This window comes from Numenius arquata, chromosome 11 (genome assembly GCF_964106895.1).
Source record: "Numenius arquata chromosome 11, bNumArq3.hap1.1, whole genome shotgun sequence".
Classification (NCBI taxonomy): domain Eukaryota; kingdom Metazoa; phylum Chordata; class Aves; order Charadriiformes; family Scolopacidae; genus Numenius; species Numenius arquata.
Genome location: NC_133586.1, coordinates 9615068 through 9636960, shown reverse-complemented (window position 1 = coordinate 9636960; position 21893 = coordinate 9615068). Strand labels below are relative to the sequence as shown.

The 21893-nt window shown below is 42.2% G+C and overlaps 1 protein-coding gene across 1 annotated transcript in view; it reads right to left on the bottom strand.

Moving 5' to 3' along the window:
* Positions 1 to 3702: 3702 nt before the first annotated feature.
* The window catches only part of ARNT2 (aryl hydrocarbon receptor nuclear translocator 2), a 77008-nt gene continuing 58817 nt past the window's right edge, over positions 3703 to 21893 (bottom strand). Inside the window, exons 12-18 of the mRNA XM_074155437.1 lie at positions 18893 to 18965; positions 18613 to 18736; positions 14401 to 14500; positions 11605 to 11743; positions 9282 to 9447; positions 6520 to 6656; positions 3703 to 4072 (exon numbers count right to left, since the gene is read on the bottom strand). Coding sequence (XP_074011538.1) covers positions 3974 to 4072; positions 6520 to 6656; positions 9282 to 9447; positions 11605 to 11743; positions 14401 to 14500; positions 18613 to 18736; positions 18893 to 18965 — 838 coding nt within the window. The 3' untranslated portion in view covers positions 3703 to 3973. The remainder of the gene's footprint in view (positions 4073 to 6519; positions 6657 to 9281; positions 9448 to 11604; positions 11744 to 14400; positions 14501 to 18612; positions 18737 to 18892; positions 18966 to 21893) is intronic.

Sequence of the window (21893 nt, the reverse complement as noted above, 5' to 3'; positions counted from 1 at the left end):
TATGTCATAGCAATTGGGTAAATCCAACACTATTTAACACTGTGCCAAAAGTAATTAAGAGTTAAAAAGGCAGTACTGCAAGAAGTATTTACAGTTTCATACTGTACTTCAAAAGAAAAAAAAAAAGGCAACAAAGCTACACATGGAACTATCTGGTTAAAGCATCACTGTAGGTACTGCCAGTAGCACTTGTAACAAGTAATGTGCTGGAGTCCCTCTTGTTAAACAGGATTACTTGTCTGAATAAATGAATGTAAATATTTTAGTAGCTAAAATCTCAGTCTACGTGCCTGCTCATTGAAATAACTCACCCAGACCATTACTATTTGCAGTTTCTTGCTCCATCAGTTTTAAAACCAAAAGATTCAGTTTCAAGAAACCCTGTGTTTGCAACACGGTTTGATCAGAAGTCACAGCTTTATTTCCAGCTAAAAAAAACCCACAAAAGAAACGAGAAATCCACCACCTGTGAAATTCTGGAAACCGGCAGCCAAAGTGCCAGCAAAGCCACACCAACGGCACATAATAAAAACGTTAGCATTCCAAATGCACTTTATAATTCAGCTCTAGAATAAGTAAGTTGCTTTAGTAACGAAACACGCGACAGAAAGGTACAGCACAGCCAATGCTACGCAGCTTTTTTGGCCACAAGACCCGGGACGAGGCTGTTTCAGGGGAGCAAGCCACTGACACGACGGCGAGGGCAGCGCAGGATGCCCAGCGGCGGCAGCAAATGCTGAACTTGCTCGTTTGCTCGGCCAGAAGCACAAAGTTGCCAAACTTTAAGCTTATGAAGCGCTCCCTCCTCGCTGGCTTGGGAAGGGCAAAGCCCGCGCTTCCCACACGGCCGTGGGAAAGCGCTGCAGAGATGGCCGGGAACGGGAGGGGAGGTAAGGAAGGGTGGAAATGTCAAGAAGAAAGCAAACTGCCTCGGGATGGCAGGACAGAAATGAGGGGCCATAATGGCTCACAGGGAAAAACCCAAACCTGGCGCTATCCGGAATGCCCCCTTAACAGAGTAGCCACGCACCTTCCCAACCGGAAAGGCAGGAGTGGTCTACAAGGTGAGAAGCAGTCCATGCTCTGATGCCTTAGGCATGTTGGCTTCAAAAAAATAATACTGTATTTAAAAAGCAACAACAACAAAAAAAGAGAGATGTGCTTGAAATTCTGCTAACAGTGCAATTCTAACTGCACAATCAAATTCTGTACACAAGAAGCCTTCTACAGTAGTATAAAAACCATGACACACTGAGGAAGTTATCATCACTGATGTTAGGAGAAAGATTATTTTAAAAACCTAATTTTTAGGTTGAATTCAGGAACAAAGGTAATTATAAATATACTTAGAGCAGTTTGTTGGGCAATATACAACAGAGCAACAGCATTTTTTCAATTAATTTTTCACTTTACAGAGAAACATTTTTTTAAAAATTTTAGAAGAAGTGACATTTATCATGTCAAGTGCCTTCTGTGCAGAGACACAAACTGCTCATCTACTGCTCTCCCTCGCGATTAGCCCCCTCTAGAAGCACGTCCTGCTGTACAGATGCTGACCGCCTCGCTCCAGCCGGCGCAGCATCCAGGCACCTTTTACAGACATCAATGAACTCCCTTCTGGGACAGCAGAGCCTTGCTTCTCTAATTCAATGAGCAGTCATTCATCTGAGCAGCGCAAGCGGAAAGGGAGAAGGATCCAAGAGAATAAACATCCGTGTATTTAAAACAATAGTGCTTTAGGCTTGCTCACCTAAGAAGGTATTTTCCTGATCTCTGGGAAAGAAGAGATACAAGTTTTGGTTTTTTTTTGTTTGTTTGCTCTCAGTGTGATTTTGGTGAGGCAAGTACAGACCAGGAGATCTGAGGCCTCTCCAGTACTACATCTAGCAAGAAAAAAAATCTCATGAAAAAAAAAGCTCCTAGCCCCACTTGCACGTAGGGTAAGAGATTGGTCCCAGATTTAGCGAGAGGAACAGTAGGAAGGACTCTTCCTGGACACTGAAAACTACATGCTCTTCTCGGAGGAGGCCAGGGAAGCAAAGTCAGATGGGAACACCACCCTACGGCTAACGGTTAAAGCCACGTCCCTGGGTCATGTTTGCTGCAGCCCAGCTCCCTGTGCTGCTCGTCAGCATGAAACCAGGGTGACCAGAGCAGGCTGCAGGATGGGGACCTGTCTGCTTTTTGGAATATTATCCTGATAGGATGGACTGCAGTGATGCGCAGTGCCTCCCATCAGAGGCAACCCAGAATTCAAGAGGAGCTACAAGAAGGCAGACCTTAGTGAGGTCTGAGAATTGCTGTGGACACTGCGATCTTCTAGATGGGGGTTACATGCTGGGGTTGCTGTTTCAAGGTCGGTGATGGCCCCTGAACAGGCTAAGGTGGAGGGAAGTTGCCCCCTTCCTCCTCCACAAAGGCTGGCTACCACCGGCTGACCTCAAAGGTTATGGACAACCTGCACATGGGAACTCTGAGCTCCTTGTCCTTCGTGAGCGATTCCTTCTCCTCCCATCCCAGAAGAAACGATCTGGAGAAAAATGCTGACCTTACAACCCAACCTCTGTAACTTCTCATGCATATGAAGTATTGAATAAATACCTTTCTATCGCATTTCTGATGAAGACATATGGTAGGTGACTCGGCCAAGAGGAAGGTGATTAACTTACCTCTGTGGAAAAGCATACAGCATTCAGAATAGTCAAGAGTCCTCAACATACTTGGTAAGCTGAAAATCCCTTATTTAACAGAATAGGGTTAACAGGGTTTAACAGAAGTGATTGCTTGGGAATCCAAGCAAAAATTCAAGTTATCACTGTGTACGCAGTAGACAATAGTCCAATTGATATCTATTACCAACTCACTCTAAAAAAATTATACACTACAAAACCATCTCACTGCTTGCAGCAAATGAGCTTGAATGATTTCCTAAGAATAGGCCACCACCTTGCACTGTTAAAATGTGAGGTTTCACAGTATAAAAAAGTACTTCACAGAAAGGAAATGCAGCGAATATAGAAAATGCAGTCAGTCTTGATGTGTTTACAGTCATTTTTTACGAGGCAATATTTTTGGGAAAGCAAGAACCATAGAAATTAAAGCAGCCAGTGAAAAATGTATAGAGTTATAGGCCTCAATTCAGTGCAAAAACAGACTAATAGCTTATGTAAGTAAATGTTTGTTCTGAATAGAGAACCACCTGAATTAAAAGTAAGAACACCTATGTGAAGTGATGGAGACTCCCACAACATCTAAATCCTCCACATATACTGTCAACCATGTCAGTACACTTCAGAATGGACCCTTGCTAAAGGCAAAAGAAACCAGTACAGGAAATCACTTCATACAGCACAAGATATACATAAAGTACCAAGATGTACACACATTCAAGTTTAAGTTAGAAAAGGCAGAACTGAACCTTCTGGTGAGAGAGGCCTACATTATGTTGCTTAATCTCACATTTAAAGTGACCTAAAAACTACAAGAATCAAAGAAAACAGAATATTGTGTCTGCTTCCAGAAACTTAAGCTTAAAGCAAGGCATCGAAATCGAGCGGTAGGCACTGTAACAAGACATTACCTTACCTTTTCTCTGTTAGTCTTTGTTACTTTGTTATCTATTTTAAAATTACCACTCAAAGGAAATAGTAGGTATCATTCACATTCAAATATTTAAGACTCAGAGATTTTTTTTTTTTTTTTAAATCAAGCAAAGTGTTTCATCTCTGAGGTAGATGACGATAAAAAAAAAACAAAAATAAATGGAGCTGTCAATGAACACTACCAAGTGCTGGAGCTCCTCTGTCGGCACTGACACCCCAAGGAGGAGAGAGCAAGCCCTACACCACTATCTGAAACATGAGAAATGTGTCTTCTGGTTTAGTAGCTTCTACAGAAATGCAACACAGAAAAAGCAGAGCCAAAATTACACTGAAATGGCCTCGGAGAAGAGCTTCCACTTCTGCTTTGCAAGCTACTCAGAAAATGGTGGAAACATGCCCAGGTCAGCAAAATCTTCAATGTTGTAATTGCCAGTACCCTGCGTCGGATCCCCTGGCATCGGCAGCATGTCCTGCATGATAAGGAAAAAATCAAAGTGAAGTGTCACTTGCTAACACGTTACCCAGACACAAACTGCTTCCCGTTCCTCTTTTCAGCGTAAAACCAGACAAAGCCAAAGGTTAGATAAATAAGGTGAAAACCAGACCTGTGCAGGGGGCTGGGCTAGGATTTATGTGCTGCTTATGTTTTGCTGGGGCGTTTCTGAACGGGAGGTGGGAGTTTAGCAGGGCAGAAGTTTTGGATTTGCCTCTGAATAAGGCAAATTTGAGCTGCTCCATACTCCTCCCAGGCTGAAACAGTTCCTCTTGGAATGGGTAGCTACGTATGGAGAGAAGCAAACTCTCTGGTTTCACTGTATGGGAAGTATTCAACATCCCACACACTCCCCCACCCTGCAGAAAGGAGCTCCTGCTGTCTAAGCATGGGTTTGGAGAGGGTCTCCCCTCCTCATCAGCACTCTCTAAGTGAATGTATTACTGCTCTTTGTCCTTTGAGGTGCACTAAAGACTGGACATCCACCCCAGCCCAAGCAGCCTCCATGCATGGACAAAAGCAGAGGAATTGACAGGAACTTCTCAGGAGAAATGGGCTTTCATGGTAATCGCTCCCACGTGTCTTGAGCCACGTGAGATCCCTGCAGGAGGCTTCGAAAAATACTCAACCTTTCCTCTCAGCCGGAGACCGAAGCCACAGGGAAAAGATATCCCTTGCTGAGAAAACCAGAGTTTACACTGGCTTTTCCTGTCAGTCCTTACAATAATAAGCTCTTACTGCAAAGCCAAGTTTTGCCAGGGATGGCTCATTAATCTTACAATTAAACAAAACCTAAAGAGCAAAGAAAGCTCACAAGATCTGCTCTGTAAAGGAATAACTACTGAGAGCTGCTGTGTACTGGGAAGTTACCCTCAAATAAAGACAGATTAAAGCCCATCTGAGGTCTCCGTAGCATCCCTGTCGATGGTGGTGAAAGAGGCTGTGAACACAACTGGCAGTTTCTCAGCTGCCAGGGTCAGCCTTCACTTCCTGACCAAAACTTGCACTTATTTAATGTTTTCCCACATTCCTCCCCAGCCAAGGGGAAGTTGTAGCTGCCCCCACTTGTTTAAATTTCCAACTCGGAAGGCATTTCTGCTGCTGGCGCCTCTGAAGCGAGGTCACCTTGGGTACAGCCCTGGCAAGGTAGCTCCCCTCTCAAGTCTGCCTCTCTCCCTATGTCCGGCTGACCCAGGGCTGGCTTCAGGCACACACAGTCCAAGCACCTTCTCAGAGGCCTTTGAACTGAGCTCATCCCAGATTTTCACCACATCCAACTATTATCCTATTTCCTTCCGAATGCAGAGTCACCTCCAAGAGCCCTGCAGGTGAGCCCAGTTCTCCCATTCTCCCTTTCTCCTTCCCACTCATTTCATAAGACGTTTGCTGGGACACAGCACTTGCCGGAAACACAAGCAAGATGCTGCTCGGAGCCCCGTGTCTCTATGGGCCATCGAACCACACTGCCATCAGCCCCACTGGAATTCCCTTGAATATGCTTTTGGGTTAAAGTACGTGCAAAGCAATTAAACTTTGCTTACAGAGAGAGATGCAAGAGATTAATCTTGCCTGGGCCATGGGGCATGCAGACAGGTAGTTATTCCAGACGTAGCGATGTCCTTTGTTCCTGTGTGAAGCAATGGTTCGTTCACACAGGAATATTTTCAAGCTAACGTCTCTTCTGCAGCGTTCCTGCGAGCAAATAAGCGCGAGCCCGGTCTTGCAGGTGGATTTACTTTCTAAAAGATAATGAGGTGCCCCACTTCTAAACCTTGCTTGGGGCTTGAACTGTCTTTCCTGCATTTATCTGCATTGTTTTGTTGCAAACTGTCTTCTTGATCTAATTTAAAAACAAGTTATACAAGGACAGAGACCTTATTAGTTAACTTATGAAGTCCCACTCCATCTGTAGTGAAGGCCCAAAATTGTACTTAATATTACAAAATTACGTAGTTGAAGAGGATTTTTTACCAGCTGTCTGGTATCTGACTAGGTTTAACCTTAAAAAATTGTTGGCCACTATCTTCTGTGACAATTCTATGTTTCTATGCAATATCCAAATCCTCTCCTGTTTGAACTATCAAAGAATTACACTGATGTCTAATTGGACTCGACTGGGATTTTAGAGGCCAGCAAGAGGATAAGAAAGACACTCTTTTTGGGACTATTGCATGGCTTCCCTGCAAAACACACCTAAGTACAGGGTGCAAAGAGAAGGGAAAACAGCATTTTAAATCAGCAAAGATGCTGCTCTTCAGCAGAAAATAAAACCAGCTGAGTTGTAGGTAATGCAAGTGCAAAGCTATGGCAGCTCACAGCAAGAGGGAGTTGCTCCAAGCCCTGCTGGCACCCCTGGTCATCGAGGGCCACGGTTCTTCAACTCAGCAGTGAGAAGCTGTCAGAGGGACTTTGGGCTCTCCTCACCTGGAACACCTCGGTCTGACTGGGCTGCGGGTGCGAATGCTGGTCGCCGCTTTGCTGGTTGTGATGTTGGCTCTGCCACTGGGACCAAACTTCGGAAGGTCTCCCCTGGAACTGGCCGCTGCTCTGGCCACCTTCAGCTGGACAGGGGGGAGAAAGGGCAGAAGTTAGAGAGCAGCTCCTTCAAAACGCCTGCTGGTGCTTGAGGCTTCACCCATCAACGCCCGTGTTTGCAAATGAGTCTTAGAGAAAAGACCCCGAGTGATGCCCAGCCCCTGAGGGGTGAAAGCCAAAGGGAGTTCCAGCCCTGATTGCAGGCTGGGGGCCACCCTCAGAGTAAAGCTCATTGCCGGGGGCTGTATGGGCACAGCAGGTGAATTGCTCACAGCAAAACGCACAGGGACACCACAAGCCAGGCACTGGAAGACAATTTTCAAGCATCCCACCACCACTTTTTAATCACTTATAAGGAATATTTGCCATTTCACTAAAAACCAAACAGCATCATCTGAATGCTCTTTCTCTTTAAAAGACTAATTCTTGCAGAGCAGAATATAACTGCTTACCATCCTACCAAATAACACCTTACCATCTAAGCAGCATGCTTTCGGATTTTGTAAGCAGATGTAAAACAATAAGATCAACAGTCAACTGCCTTGCTGCATTACATGCGCAGTGCTGTTTGCTGCACTGTTGTGCCCTCCAATATTACAGCTGCAAAATGATTTATCCAATATCCATCTTATAGCAAATTATTATCCTGTTCGCGTGGTGACGCTTTCTTAAAAGTCTGAGGCCATTTAAATTTCACAGTGTAACACACACAGCAAGGTTTTATGGTAAGCACGCTTAAAAAGGTAATTTTAGGAAGATGGATTGCTTCTAAATAGTCCACCAGAAAATAACATGATGCCACACACATTAATTTGGTCACCTGTTACACATACATTTTTCATGAGTACAGTCACAGGTCACAAGCTGGACTCATTTTACCCTGTATTTCTACAGTCTGGCCCCAAATGTATAAAATTTTTGGATAATTTTCCTTCAATTATTTACAACGTCTCCTAAGAATTAGCATTTTAGAAAGCTTGCCACTAGACTTATGCTTTTCCTCCAAACATTTTCTCTTCTTTTTTTTTCTTTTTTTTTTCCATGTAACTGTTTTTGCCTATTTTCCTCTCAGAGAATCGCAGAGAACTAAGCAGGGTACATCTGGATCTCCCCGATTATCAGTGCCCATTGCCGAGGGTGCCAAATTTCCCGTGTGCTGTGTCAGGTCTCCGATAACCAGACTCGATCATGTCAGATCAGTCACTACTCTTAGTCATGGCTTCAGAAAAACACAGAAACACGTGCTTAATCCAATCCTTTTGGCTACCAGCTAAACCATGCAAAACAGATAAAGTGAACATTTTACAGGAAAGTAAACAGGCTGTAGTGACGTATTTCTATCACATCTAAAGCAGATAATTACAGTTCTTCCCTTAGTGACATTACCACAACCAATAATTCAGCTGACTCAGAAACCCTGCAGCCATTTTATGGGCCAAAACAAAATTCATCTAAGTTCCCCTTCAAAAGAAAGCTGCAAGTTTGTTTGTTTGTTTTTTTTTTATTTTATTATTATTTTCATTCTCAGAACAATACATTGGAATTAACTCAGTGAGGCAAATGATGCTTCTTTTTAGCAAAACTGTTACCGCCGGTCGGAGGTTCAGGACATTCGTCTCTGCGTTATTAATAGCATCCAAACTGATGTAGGTCAGGAAATGTTTCTCATTAGGTGAACGGGTTCTTGCCAAGTATTTCAGGCCTCAAATGCAAGGCTGTCTCGTAAACAAATGTACAAAACATTGTACATTTGTGGAAATGGAGGCAGGAATAAGCTCTGGGGGAAGAGCCCTGTTTCCATGCGCTTTTTCTAGGCGGCACAGCACAGGTCTGCACTCCGGGAGGCTGAGCTCCAACAGCCTGCGCTGATTTTATTCTCCAGGAATAAGAGAAAAACGACACACATTAGCACACGGCTACCCATGGTTTTTGGGATTGCACGTTGTTATCGGCTAGCATAATTCTTCATGGACTTCATGTGTGTTTATCACCAATGGATTCATGATTTTTTTTACTCTCAAATATTATTCTGCTGGTAGAGTGCAGAAAAGTTACCAAGGGTCACCCAGTGGGTCATGGTCTGAAAGCCACTGAATTAGTATGTAATAGGAACAGAAAACCATTTCTAAATATGGCACCTTCTCTGATTAGGTTAGTAGCAGCGTGGGTACAAAAAATCACGTCTCCAGCCAAACTCCAACAAGCCATCTCTGGGCAAGAGGACACCAGTGTGCAGTCAGGGAAGTTGAAAAATGAAAAGAATGTAAATTTGTGCCATTTAAGCATTCTCCTGAGAAGTGAGAAGAAACTGAACCTGCTGACCACAATTTGGGAGGACGTGTACTACTGTTGTAAGGAACTTGAAGCTTTCATGACACTATTTACTGAATTTAAAAAAAAAAAAAAAAAAAAAGCCCTAATACCATAAAATGCCACAATATTCTGAAGCGTGTTGGATGTGGAGAAGATGCAGCATGGAGGGAACAGGTCACCTCAGTCCACTCTGCTCAAAGGGAGAAAGCAAAACCCTTTTCAGCCCCTGGGCTCCCAACTGACCCACAAAAAGAACAGGCTGGAAGATTTTAAATGAAGTTAATGCTGGAGAGTTTCATTTTTATGTGCATTTCTGTGTTATGCCATCTAAAACTTACCAAACCCTGCACTTCGGTTTGCTAAGCTGGAGTAGGCATTCCCACTCGGAGAGGAGGTGGCTGGGCTGGAAAGGGGGCTGTATGATGACGGATCGGCTGGGTAGGTGTGACTTGTTCCAATCCCAAAGGGAGATGACTGAGCCTTGCCAGACTGAGACGGAATTTGCTGAGGAATAAGGGGTAAAAATAAAGGAATGAGTTTTATTGTTGAGGAACAGCACAGCAGACTGGCTTTTGAACAATGTAAAGTACAGACTAAATAAACTCTGCAGATGCGAACAGGCACGTTACTCCTGTCTCAGCCATATTTCATCTCTGTCAAAGACAACTTATTGCTGCATGAGGAACACAACATACTATAAACCAACACTTACAGCTCTCCTGCTGATTAACTTGTATGTACTCAATCTCAGAGCTACTTGGAAAAAAAAATTATTTCCTTCACTTCTATTACAAGGATTAATCTCAAACTGGTATAAGGTATAAGGTATAAAGAATTCACCCTTATTTGCCAGGTGTTTTGATTTTGCAGTGCCACAGCAAAATCACGGTTATCTGAATGTCTTGCAGAATATATGCAGTTCTCAGAGGACCACAGTCTTCAAGGGCTTGGGGGTAAACGGTCAAAATTTCAAAGCTTATGAGCTGCTTTCTCTCCCTGCTTAGAAGTACAGGCAGCAAAGTCATTTTGCCATGTAAAAGGCTTGGGAAGGAGTGTGAACCACCAGCCCTGGGAAGAGGGAAGAAACAGTCTAACCTTGCTTTAACTAGGCAGCTGAGTTAATTGAAGGGTATTGAAAACCAACTTGCTGTCGTTTCCATCTACATAATGACTTCGCCATAGGATCTCCAAGAATGTTACACGAATGATTAAATGCTGCAAGATGGCTTTGAGACACGCACAACGTACTCTGGGACTAAGGGAGGTGAAGCATCTCGTCCAAAGTCATGTGCTACAGCAATGTATAATGCTACAGACAGAATCTGTCTATAAAACATTTCCTGCATTATGAACAAATCCAGCAGTTCCAAGAAAAACTCACTGCCTAACCAGCTCCACAAATAGAAATTAAAGGTGATTACATCTCTGGCTACTTCTAACAATGTGCGCCGTTATCGGCAATCAATACACTCAAGCGAAGCCATTCTCTAGGACAAATGCAGGGGAACTGGGGGAGGAAAACAGATCCCAACAGGCATATAACATGATGAAGATGCTATTAAGTCTTGAGCTCAGTTCCAAGGTAAGAAACTGTACATTTCTAAAGCTTTCCACAGTGACAGCGAGACCATGACATGTCAGTTCTGCAAGGCTTAACTCTGTTTTACTTTATTTATGACGAATGAATGAATGCCAATTTCCCTACGCTACTCACATACAAACTCTCTTCACTTGGACAGAATTTGGACAGTAAGAGGGATGAGTAATTTCTCTTTTGTCATTTTTAGCATCCTCCATATCATTAAAAAAAAAAAATTAATGTTATGACTGGATTTCATCAAACAGGTGTGACAGAATAACCACGGCCCACTGAGGGCTGGGCAGGATAACTGTGATTAATGTGGAAAACATTCAGTTACTGAAAAACTGTTTGGTGCCCGCCCCAGTATGCCATTCTACCCTTCTGAACAATGGAAAGTCAAGAGTGATTAAGAGCAGCATTAGTGAGAGACTAAACGTGATTATTTCACATTATTTGTCTTTAACAGTTTCAAAACAGTTTTTTTTTTATTGTTATGCAGAAGAAGAGAGGTGGTTTCTGAGCTAAGATTGCCAAGTGCAGGGCATCTGATGGAGGGATGTGCTGTTTCCCCCAGCAGCGGACACAGAATGAGCTACACCGGGCAGTGCTCACGGTGGGGAAATGGCTCAGTACCCTCTGCTCTGAATTCACGCCTGGATTTGTATGTGTCCCTTTCTGATTACACTGCTGGCTTGCTGAGTGCAAGGCCTTGGTCCAATGATTCAGTGTCAGGCTTAATACTAAAGCCTAACAGCTGTCCTCTTTTATTTCATTCAGTGCACATATGAAAATAAACGCAGGACCGAGACCTTCCACTGGGATTTATGTCAGCGTAGCGACTGCCACTATTATGAACACTATTACAAACTAAATGCAGTTACGTGTAGGGCAGCTGTCTCAAATTATTATTTACCTGCCAAGGAACAGAAGTGGGGGAACACATTTCTCTCCAACCACCAATGATAAAGACAAAGTACAATTTAATCACCTTACAAATGGGGTTTACTAATTCTTTTGTAAAAAGCACAGAGATTGCAAATCTTTAGTGACCGTGAAGGAAAAACACCTTTAATCAATACCTGTCCTGGAAATGGTGGGCGATTTCCTGTCCAGGCAACCTGACTCTGATTTAGCTGGCGAGAAATCTGTGTCAGATTCTGGCCTGTTGATGAAGAAGACTGGATGTCGTTCACACCAGGCACGTGTACCACAGACGAACTGAAGGAACAGAAACAGTGCCTCATTTGTAGGATACATTCTCGATGCATAAACAGTATTCCAGTTATGGAAATTTTAATAATCACATTAAAACTAATTGTTCAATCAGTCTTAATAAAAAAGAACTTAAAACCATCACACAAACTACGAAACATATTGGCATTCTAAAATGTCACTTCAAACAGACACAGAGGGCAGAATTATTTTGAACTAAACTTCTATAATCTTTTTGAAAGGGCTTGGAAGAATAAAATCAGTCTGACACATGGTGCATAAACACTTTGCAATACTAGTTCAATATTTGATGCATTAAAAAAAACCCTGCTTGCAGAGAGTATTCAAGCAGGTACTTAATTTTAAATTTGTCCTTAAAGTCAACAGTATTTAAGCATTTGCTTAAATGCCACCCTAAATGAAGATGCACAAAAAGACGATACTTGTAAGTACTTCTTTATTTGTTTCCTGCCTGGGAAATGAAGAAGTGCTTGTTATATAATAAAATGTGAGCTTTTAATTCCTATTTTCACCAAATGATGCTAAAGAAGAGCATGCAGTTATATACCCAGGCAAAAGAATAATGAAGACAGAAACTTAAACTAATGGAATAGCTTTGGAATTAAAAAAAAAAAAAAAAAAAAAAAAAAAGGTATTTCCAAAGGAACTCGTTTATATGTTAGTTGTTTCCTAATTACTGAATTTCACTACAGAAAAATTTCCCAGAAATTCCTAATTAGAAGGAAAATTTTATGAAGGACTGCTCCACTTTGTCATTTTATTCTGATGGAAGTCTTGAACAACTGAATCTGTATAACCACACACTGTAAATGTGCTTTTATGTATTTTTATATATAAAAATACATATTTATTATTTTACATGTCATCTAGAAATATGTAAATGAATATAAACAAAGACACAGCATAAAGAAAAAGCTTTTGTGTATCAATTGAAACAGCTTGCTTTTTTCTCCAGTCCCTTCCCTATTGTCTGTTTTCACAATCTTACAGAGAAAGAAGAGAGCAGATTGGGAAAAGAAGTAAACAAGGCTGAGCAGAGAGGAAGCAGGAATCTGAATCCTCCGAGAAGGCTGACAAAATCCCACCCAGAGTGGTAAGCAAAACGTGGCAGGCATTTGAATATGGGAGTTGTTATTCTGTGTTTCTTAAGCTGCCTAAAAGCAAAGTGTGTCTTTAGAAATTCTTCATAGAGTTTGCTTTCTTTTTTTTATTATTTTATTTTATTTTTTTACTACCACAGTCTCCAAAGAGGGAAACGCAGACCAGAGCGTCCATCTAAATCTGGCTTAACTGGGAAGACCACAACAGCTGCTGGGGAGGGCTGGCCCTACCGCTAACACCTTCCCAGCTGGACTGGCAAGTCCCATGATCAGAGGGGCTTGGACTGCATCTGGAATACAAACTTTGAAACCAGGAGTCTGCAAAATAGTGCCTTAGAAGCTGCCCAAGCTCAGTAAGCAAATGGATCAGCCTGGAGAGCTTCCAGGGAGGACAGTTCATCGAGGGTGGAAATACTACAGATGTGTCATTACTGGATGTAATAGAAGAGCAGTAGGAAAAAAGCTATAGTTAAAACATGAGGAATATAACAAAGAAAATGAACAAAACACATGCCAAACTCCAAGATGACAAGTCAGCTATTCAGTAATATGCAATATCCAATTAAAAGACATTTTAATTTAATGTCATTTCCCCCCCTCTCCTAGTTATTCTTGGTTTTAATTTGACAAAACATACACACAGGATTTTATTTCTCTGCACTGAGATTATTAGCAATTATAACTTTAAGAACACATTGGTTTAAATAAAATTATAGTTTGCAGATGTTTCTGAATTCCTGAAATTGACAGGCTCCATATGGCTGTTCCTTCACTTTCACAACAACCTTGGTTGGTCTAAAACAGGAGAATGAAACTTCAGTACCATGGTCCCAGAATGGTGATATGAAGGGCATGTAGGTAAATCTAATCACTGATACCACCCTCTCAAAAAAGTGACTGGAAATGCAGGCAAACTCTTAAACTTCACATTAGCCAAATGTGTGTTACCAGCTGGTAGGCAACAACAGGCATCCTGAATAACTCAAAGACGCCTCAGAAAATGCTGGAGCACCACATTACGAGTATTCAGAAGTTGCCTTGGAAAACTGTTCATGCCCATGTCCCAGCCCTCACCGGGGACTACGGATGAAGCATCCCTCTGTTCCCTTTAATAAGGTGTCCACACCAATCACCTTTGAGGTAGCCATCAGAAGTACCGACAGCTGGAAGTACAAAACAAATCTTCCGCACCTTCCTAGGTTGGTTGAATGTTCCTCCAATCTCTGAGCCTGCCCCATCACCTCTCAGATTTACTTCCCTTCAAGATCTGCTGCTGCTTCTTAGCTTTGTCCAATTACGTCACAGCAACAAGTATTTACTTACCAGCCACTATTTTTAACAGCGATATCCACATCTTCTCAGCTCATAAGCCTAGTCCAAGTGCTGAGACATCACGTAGGAGTGAAGTGTACACAAAGCAAAGTTCATTCATGTAAAGAAAGCCCTTGCACCTTAAGTCAGTTTTATTTCCACCACATCAAAGGGGAACAGTCCCCCGCTTTCAGACAGAAACTGAGACGTTCAGGATCTGGACTACAGTACCTGAAAGTCTTTCCCGAATGTCCTGGCTGAAATGGGCTTCCCTGGGAGTAAAGCTGCTGGTTTCCTGCTGTGGATGCTGAGGCCATCATTTTTTTATCTGCTACAAAAGAAAAACAAATCACAGAAAGAGAAAAGTTTAGGGGATGAGAAAATGATGGCAAAATTATTTAACGAGCATTACAATGTATATACGTAGCAGGAATTTTTCTTTCCCTCTGAAAGATTTATGAAGAAGCCCCGTGGAACATACAAAGAATGACACAAAAGGGCTATATGACAATTCAGTATGAAACGAGAGGCACAGCTGGTTTGTGTCTACTTCATACCCTCTTCCCAGGATGTATCTCATTAATACTATTGTTTGCATGGAACATAACACTGGTATGTGCCCTCCAGCCATGCAGCCCAGACATTCTCTGTGCCCGCTGGAAGCTGCTCCTGACCACGCAGGCAGGAGGTGGAACAGGAGATGGAGAGCAGGCAGTGATGGGTGCATGAGTCCCAGCTACAGACTGTAGAGAGGAACAAAGGTTTTATGGAAGAAAGATGGGAGAGTCTGCCCAGGGGAATGGAGGAATGCCACATGAAACAAGCCTAGTCTGAAGAAGGTCTGATGCATGTACACCTCCGTGGCTTATCTGGGGGTGGCCTCAGGTGATGGTACCTTTCAGGCTCCAGAAGAAGCCCTCCAGGGCTGCTGCTGTTATTGCAGCCTCTTTGCACTGAGGCAGTGGCTGCAGGCCCACACCCCAATGGGTTAAACATTCCAAGGAATGGTGTCAAAGAGCCCCTGTCCTAATCATCTGACAGCCTGCTTCCCCGCAGGACAGCCGGAGTGGAGTACCCGGCTCTCCCAAGCAGCTTGGGTGGCATGCCTGCAGATCTCAGGGGGACCACCTGCAAACCTGGGTCATCCTGCAGCCCCTCCTGCATTTCAGTCTCACAGGTGGCTGGGGGCACCTCTCAGTGTCTGCAAGACGTACTCACCTGAGCTGCAGCAAGGCAAAACCCATCTCTCATGGATTTTGCTGCCCTATACGTAGCTTGAGGGAGGCATGAAATAGGAAGTAAGCATCCCAGTGGAGTGTAAGACAGACCAGCGTAGTGAATAACACACACATGGAGATGTCATTAACTTCTGTGGTCTTAATGTGGCAACTGGAGATCAATCTCTAATTGAATGAAACAAGATTGGGTGAACAGTGCCATTTTGTCCCTTAATTTAATTTTCTGGCACTGAATTATTCCAAAGCCCAGGGAAACCTCACTACTACTACTGTTCTTAAAATAATTTAAAGGTCTGATCCACCACCATTTATTCACTTTCCCCATCTTCCCTTACTACCTCCAAGTGCAAAACACTGCACAAGTCGCTGATGGCTTTGCAATCATCTGTTGCTACGCACCTCTGACAGGCCCAGAAATCAAATCTGTCTCCTCATTTTCCCCTGGGCTCTTTTCAGATTCCCACTCATTTCACAAGGTGTTCTCCTGGACACAAGGCCCACTCAACTCACAAGTAGCAGAAGTATTTTTTAGTTTTCTCTAGATTTTAGAGACCTTGTGAGTGTGGCTCACCAAAGGCCTCCAACACACACCATCTCTTCTCTGTTACCTAAGTTCTTCTTATGTTATGTTTCTGAGAAGAATCTAAGCTCACTTTCTTAAAGAAAAAAAGCCACCTCGAATAACCTCACAGGAGCCTTGGAGAAGGAGCATGTATGCTACTGATGCAAGCTGTCATTGCTTTTCCTCTGTAAAGCAGAAATCTGTAGAAATTCCTCACTGGCTACATATTGCCCAGCACAGACACTGAGTCTGGGCTGCAAACCTACGCTCTCATATGAAAAAAACAAGGAGAAATGGGGACAAAGTCTAGAGAAGATTTTGTATGTAGTAGGAAGAATTAAGAATGGGTTGAGATATCTCTAAGAAGAACGACAAATGATTTTTGCCTTTTTTTTTTTTTGCATGAGATGTCCCATTTTCGAAGGCCACCCTTTATAGGAATACCAAACTCTCAGGGTTGGAAGAGACTGAGCCAAAATCCTGCGGGTACTTTAGTTATTTGAGAACAACTCACCAGCAAAATTGAGAGTGCCCTAAATGAACTGGAATTCCTCAAGTGGAGCAGAGTTGCCATGGCAGCTACCGAGGTCCGTGCTGTAGGATGAGGCCAAGACAAAGGGAACGTCTAAACTAATCACAAGCAGCTAAATTGGCTTTAAGACCTCTCTCCTGAGTTACATCGAACGCTCTTTGGCCTCTGAATCTGGCCCACATCTCTTCCAGCCGTACTGCTGCTCAGAGCTTTACACACAACTTCTCTGCTCTCACCTTCGGTACTGCACTGAAAACCTAGTTTGTTTTGGTGTTTTACCTGCGTCTTTAAGACCTGTTTCTCTCTAAACCCCCTCACTTTACTGGTCAATAATATGCCCTTCTCCCAGTAGGACCAGTGTTTCTGCCTGTAGAATGTAGATGTCTGTAAGAACCACATCATCCTGTGCCTCAAGGCACTTGCTTCCTCTCCTCACTTTTGTTTTCCAGTTATGTGTGGCCACTGCATGCAATTATGGCAACAATCTCCCTCTGTCAAACCTGTATTTTTACAGAATGTAGCAAAGAACGAGATCGGGTATCAACATAATGCAAATGTCCTGCAGGCAGCACGCAGGTTTGTCAATATTGGTTTTGGACAGCATATCCCATCTCTAACTGCGAACCATCTCTTTTTATCATTCAGAGAAGACCTTGATCACAGCTCCCATGAGAAATTCAGACAGGGAGAATGTCCCAAAAAAAGCATAGCCTGTAAATTGATAAGAATGAAAAGAGAAATGGCATTTCCAAGAACGTAACCTCCCAGCTCCCTCACAGCTTGCTAGACCCTTAACCCTAACCCCTCCCCACAAACAGTTGAGAGCTGCCTGAAAAAGAGCCAATAAGGCAGCCAAAAAGCAAGATGTTCTTGCCTGGAAAAACACATTCTGGTGTTTAAGGCTGGAGTCTTGCTACCTTCTAATGGACCCCTTTTATGGCCTCAGCTGTTGACTTCACTGTTAGAGTAGACAGACAAGGATGAAGAGGAATAACAGAGAAGTCCCAGCAACAGGAGGACAGAGTATCAAGTCTATCCTGCACTTACAGTGCCTTCTCCATTTGAAAAGGCCAAGCCAGACATAAGAAACCAACACAGTGAGGTCATCTCCCAACACCCCTGGAGTCAAACCCTGTGGGTTGTTTCCTTCATGCACTGCGTGACGCTTGCACATTGATTTATTTAAAACAAATGTAAAAACTTCTCTTTTTCTGTGAGGACAGTTAAGAACAATAAACAATTAATGAGTTCTTCCACAAGCAGTGGAATTAATGAGCCTGGTTTCCTACAGATATATTTTGGATGACCCTTTCAGCTGCCAGCCTTCTCAATGACTTCTGTCTATTAGGCCAACAGGTTGGGGCTAGTTTGAGTCAGCTACGTCTGTCCAGCTGACAAGTTGGCTGCTACCTCTTGGAGCACGGCTGGGAAATCCTTCGGTGAGGGCACTCAGTAAGGACTCATTGTCCTCGCAGTAATTTTCACAAAATACAGAAGAATGTACTATTTCTGAGACTCCTATCACTCTTAGAAGAACTTGTTAAAAAGTTGTGGTGAAAAAAGCAATGACTCATGGACAGGTAACGTGACTGAAGGTGACTCAACTGAACAGAAAACAAGCATCTACTACATTTCAAGGCAGCATTTCAATACACCTCTGAAAGCATCAATGCAAAAGCTGGTGATTTGATAAAAAATTGCAGGCCTATCTTAAGACTTCATGGCAACTTTCTTAATCCATGTCTCTTTAGAGAGATTAACTCACATCTGCTGTTTAAGAAAGAAAATACATACTTGGAAAAGGCAAGTTGTGCTCAGTACATTTAGTATCTACAAACACTGCTTAAGGTGAAATGAAATGAAACGAGAATCAAAAATAGGCAGCTCTGGTGACACAAAAGCTGTCCTACCCTTCTTGAATTTACTCCTCATCATCTTTAGGGGAAATATCAACTCAAGGCAAATTCTAGGAAGTGTCCTGAAGATTGATGTTGCTTGGAAATTTCTACGTCACGCTGTAGTTTCACTTCATTCTCTTGAAGCTGTGCTCCACATCATGTAACCAAGCTTAACACAGTATTAGAAATTAAACATCAGAGACATTAACTTACAAGCAGTTATTCCAGCAAACATCTCAGCAAATCTAGGATCTCTCTCTTGGGAGAAGATAGCATCAGGCTTTTCCACAGACTTTCCACCCTCATGAACGTTAGCTGGTATACTTGGAACAGGCACCTGTTGAGATACACAGAGGAAGGTAATTCCTCCATCATATTTGACGAAAAAGAATTCAGGAACAGCCACAATGTATTCTTAATTTTGCTGAAATCTGCCATTGCACTACGTTTTAGAAGATCAGAGGCACAACAATAAAAACTAGAGAAATTTCACCTGAGATAAGTCATAGGATGACAGCCCATCTCTTTGATGTACTTCAAGTTCTGCTTGCTGCTGCTGAAGTTGTCTGCAAAGGAGACAAAATGACTTCGTTACAAAATTCAATTAAGATACAAAAAGTATCAGCCACGGTCTCCTATTTTGTACTCTGAGGGAAACGTCTCAGATGATTTAGTAAATCCTTTGCTGTGAGATCCATCTGTTTTTAAAGCTTTCTTGTCGAGAAAGCTTGCACCACAGGAACGTTAACAGGGCACATGCAGAGTTTTGCTGTAATAGCATAGAAATGCAGGTGGGTAAGTAACAGAGGATGGAATACAACCTCCTTATAGAGGATTTAAGAATTCACCATCAAGACACCAAGAATGTCTTCCTCATGTTAATGATGAATATACCAGACCCCTTCACCGATCCTACTGAAGTAAACAGGCAAACTACAGTAACATTAACACAGAATTATGCCAGTCAATAAGAAAAAGCGACCAAAGCTCTGTCTGAAGCATGTCAGACAAAATGGTTGAGCTCGAAAGAACTGCATATAAATCCTCCTTTGTAATAAAACCTATTTAACGTGCTTTGGTTCTACTCTTCTCAGGATCCAAGTCCAAATTCTTTTCAATTTTTGAAAGCTTTTAAGGCAGTGAATGTCCAGAAATAAATTGCTTGTGCTACCATATAAAATCAATACATTACATAAAATCAGTTTGTGTTGACAAATGCTACAGAAAACGCAAGTCTCCTTTTCATGCTAATCAGAACTGAACAAAAAATATCCGTTGTCTAAATGAGGTAAAAATCACTGGAAGTAATAGCCTTAATCCAATTATATGAAATTAGGAAAAAATAAATGTGCAGCAGCAGCAATAGAAAAATACTTCAAAAGAAACTGCCAGAGCCAATAAACGTTAGGGGCTGTATGCCAGAATGAAGAACTTTCGTGTTGAAAACTCTGCAAATCCTTGAAATGCACTTGATTTGCATTCAGTGACAGGTGCTGTTACTTAACTATGACAATGAACCAGTATCAACAGATAAAATCATTGGAAGTCATGAGAATTAACTGACAGGTGACCTGCAGGGACAGCATGCAAGTGGTGGTAAGTCAGGGATATTCACATTCTCCATGTGTAAATATTGCCCATTTATAAAAATGTATAGATCTTTTATATAGTTGTAATATATCTAGCACAGTGATTTTCTGAATCCATTTCTTCACTTGTTTTTTTTTAATTCTGAAAGGACACAAATTCAAAGCTCCTAATTAAAAAAACAAACCACTGGACAGTTATATTAATTGTTGCAATCAGGAAAGAAGATATAAACCCTCACAAATTATGCTAAATCTCAAAGATTAGGATAAGTTTGGAGTTGGATTGACAAGAAAGTAAGCCTGATACCTGACAGTGGTCACAGTGTCTATATGCTTCTGGCCTCTATCTGAAGGAAAAATCACCTAATGGACAGGAATTACACACCACGCGGGGTTTACCCCAGAGAGACACTATAACGTGACAGGTGGTAATAGATGAGATTTTGAAAAATAGCAAGATCATGGATTTGAACCTCTGGAAAATTAGGATACATTTTTGGCCACAGGCTTGAATTTTAGATTTTTTATCCAAATCTTCTTTTAAATTCTGAACTAGATAGATTCCAATGTCAAGGGACTGAGAGACAAACTTGCAGACAAAGTCAAGTGACAAATTAGGCACAAGCTGATGGAAACGTGAAGGACCACTCAAACAAGCTACTGACGTAGGTAACGGACTTTTCCATCCCTTGATGCTTTTCCAGACTATACTTTGCTCAGACACCAGTTACTAGGCTCCATGGCAAAATGGACAAAAAAAATCTGTGACCTGCAACAAACAGAAGACTGGAGTAGATGGTCAAAAGCCCAGTGCTAGCCTGATGGTGCAAGAACACATAATACATAGAATCACTTTTGAGCTATGAGTAACATGCAAAGAAAGTCAGTCCTCCAGGTCAATAGAGAGCCATGGATTTTCCACATTATTTTAGCCAACAGAAAATTCCTAAAGATTACCTCTGGAATGCAAGAAATTCTTTGTTCACAAGTACAAAATGCATACTTTCCCAACAGAACTATGGGAGGTAATTTAATCACGGCAAATCTATGGGGAAGTTTTTCTAAATACCACCCTGTGGACAATAAACACCCATTAAATCCTGTTGTTAATGTGAAAGCTAATTACACTGTTTCATTTGTTTTTATTACCAACGACTCGGTGCGTGTGTCAATAAACAGCACATTAGGTCTCTTCTGTTCCGTATAAAGTATGTTTTCTTGATTTAGCCATATACACACAAATGAGCCAAACAAAACAGCATTCTTACTAGTTATTTGTTTTGTAGGCACTTCTCTAACTTAGTGCTCCTTCACCCTTCTCTATCTTTCATCTCTAATACTCGTTAAGCTGCAGTACAATATAAACACCACATTGTGTTAACAGCACTGAACTTTGGGAACAACCTCCCAAATCCATTTCCTATAAAAACCAAACGCATAAGTGTGTTTTCGCCGAACTGTGTGCAAGCCATGTTGCGCTTAATTAAGACTGAAAAGCAAAGCCAGGTTAGCATCTTCTGCTGTTGTTCGCTGCTACTGTATAAATAGTTCCAATGATGCTTGAAACCTGGAAGAAGCTGTGCAGCACTTCATGGACCAGCCAAGCAGGGAGAGCTGAGCGCGGCTGTCGCCGTTGCTGCAGACCCTGCCATCTAACCAGCCTCTTGACCAAAGAGTCAACACGTGCAGGTCCCATCAGCCATCCAATTGCTAGATCGTTTTTGTAAAGATGATACAGAACAAGGGATTATTACCAGTTTGGGCAAAACTGCCTTCTGACTTTTGAAACCAAGGATAGTTTGGGTTTTGGTTTCAATTGCAGTTTCACAGCTTCAAGGAATTAATGAAAGAGAATTTTCCTGGCTCTACAGGCCACCCAACACAGCAAGTAAGGTATTGCCTGGG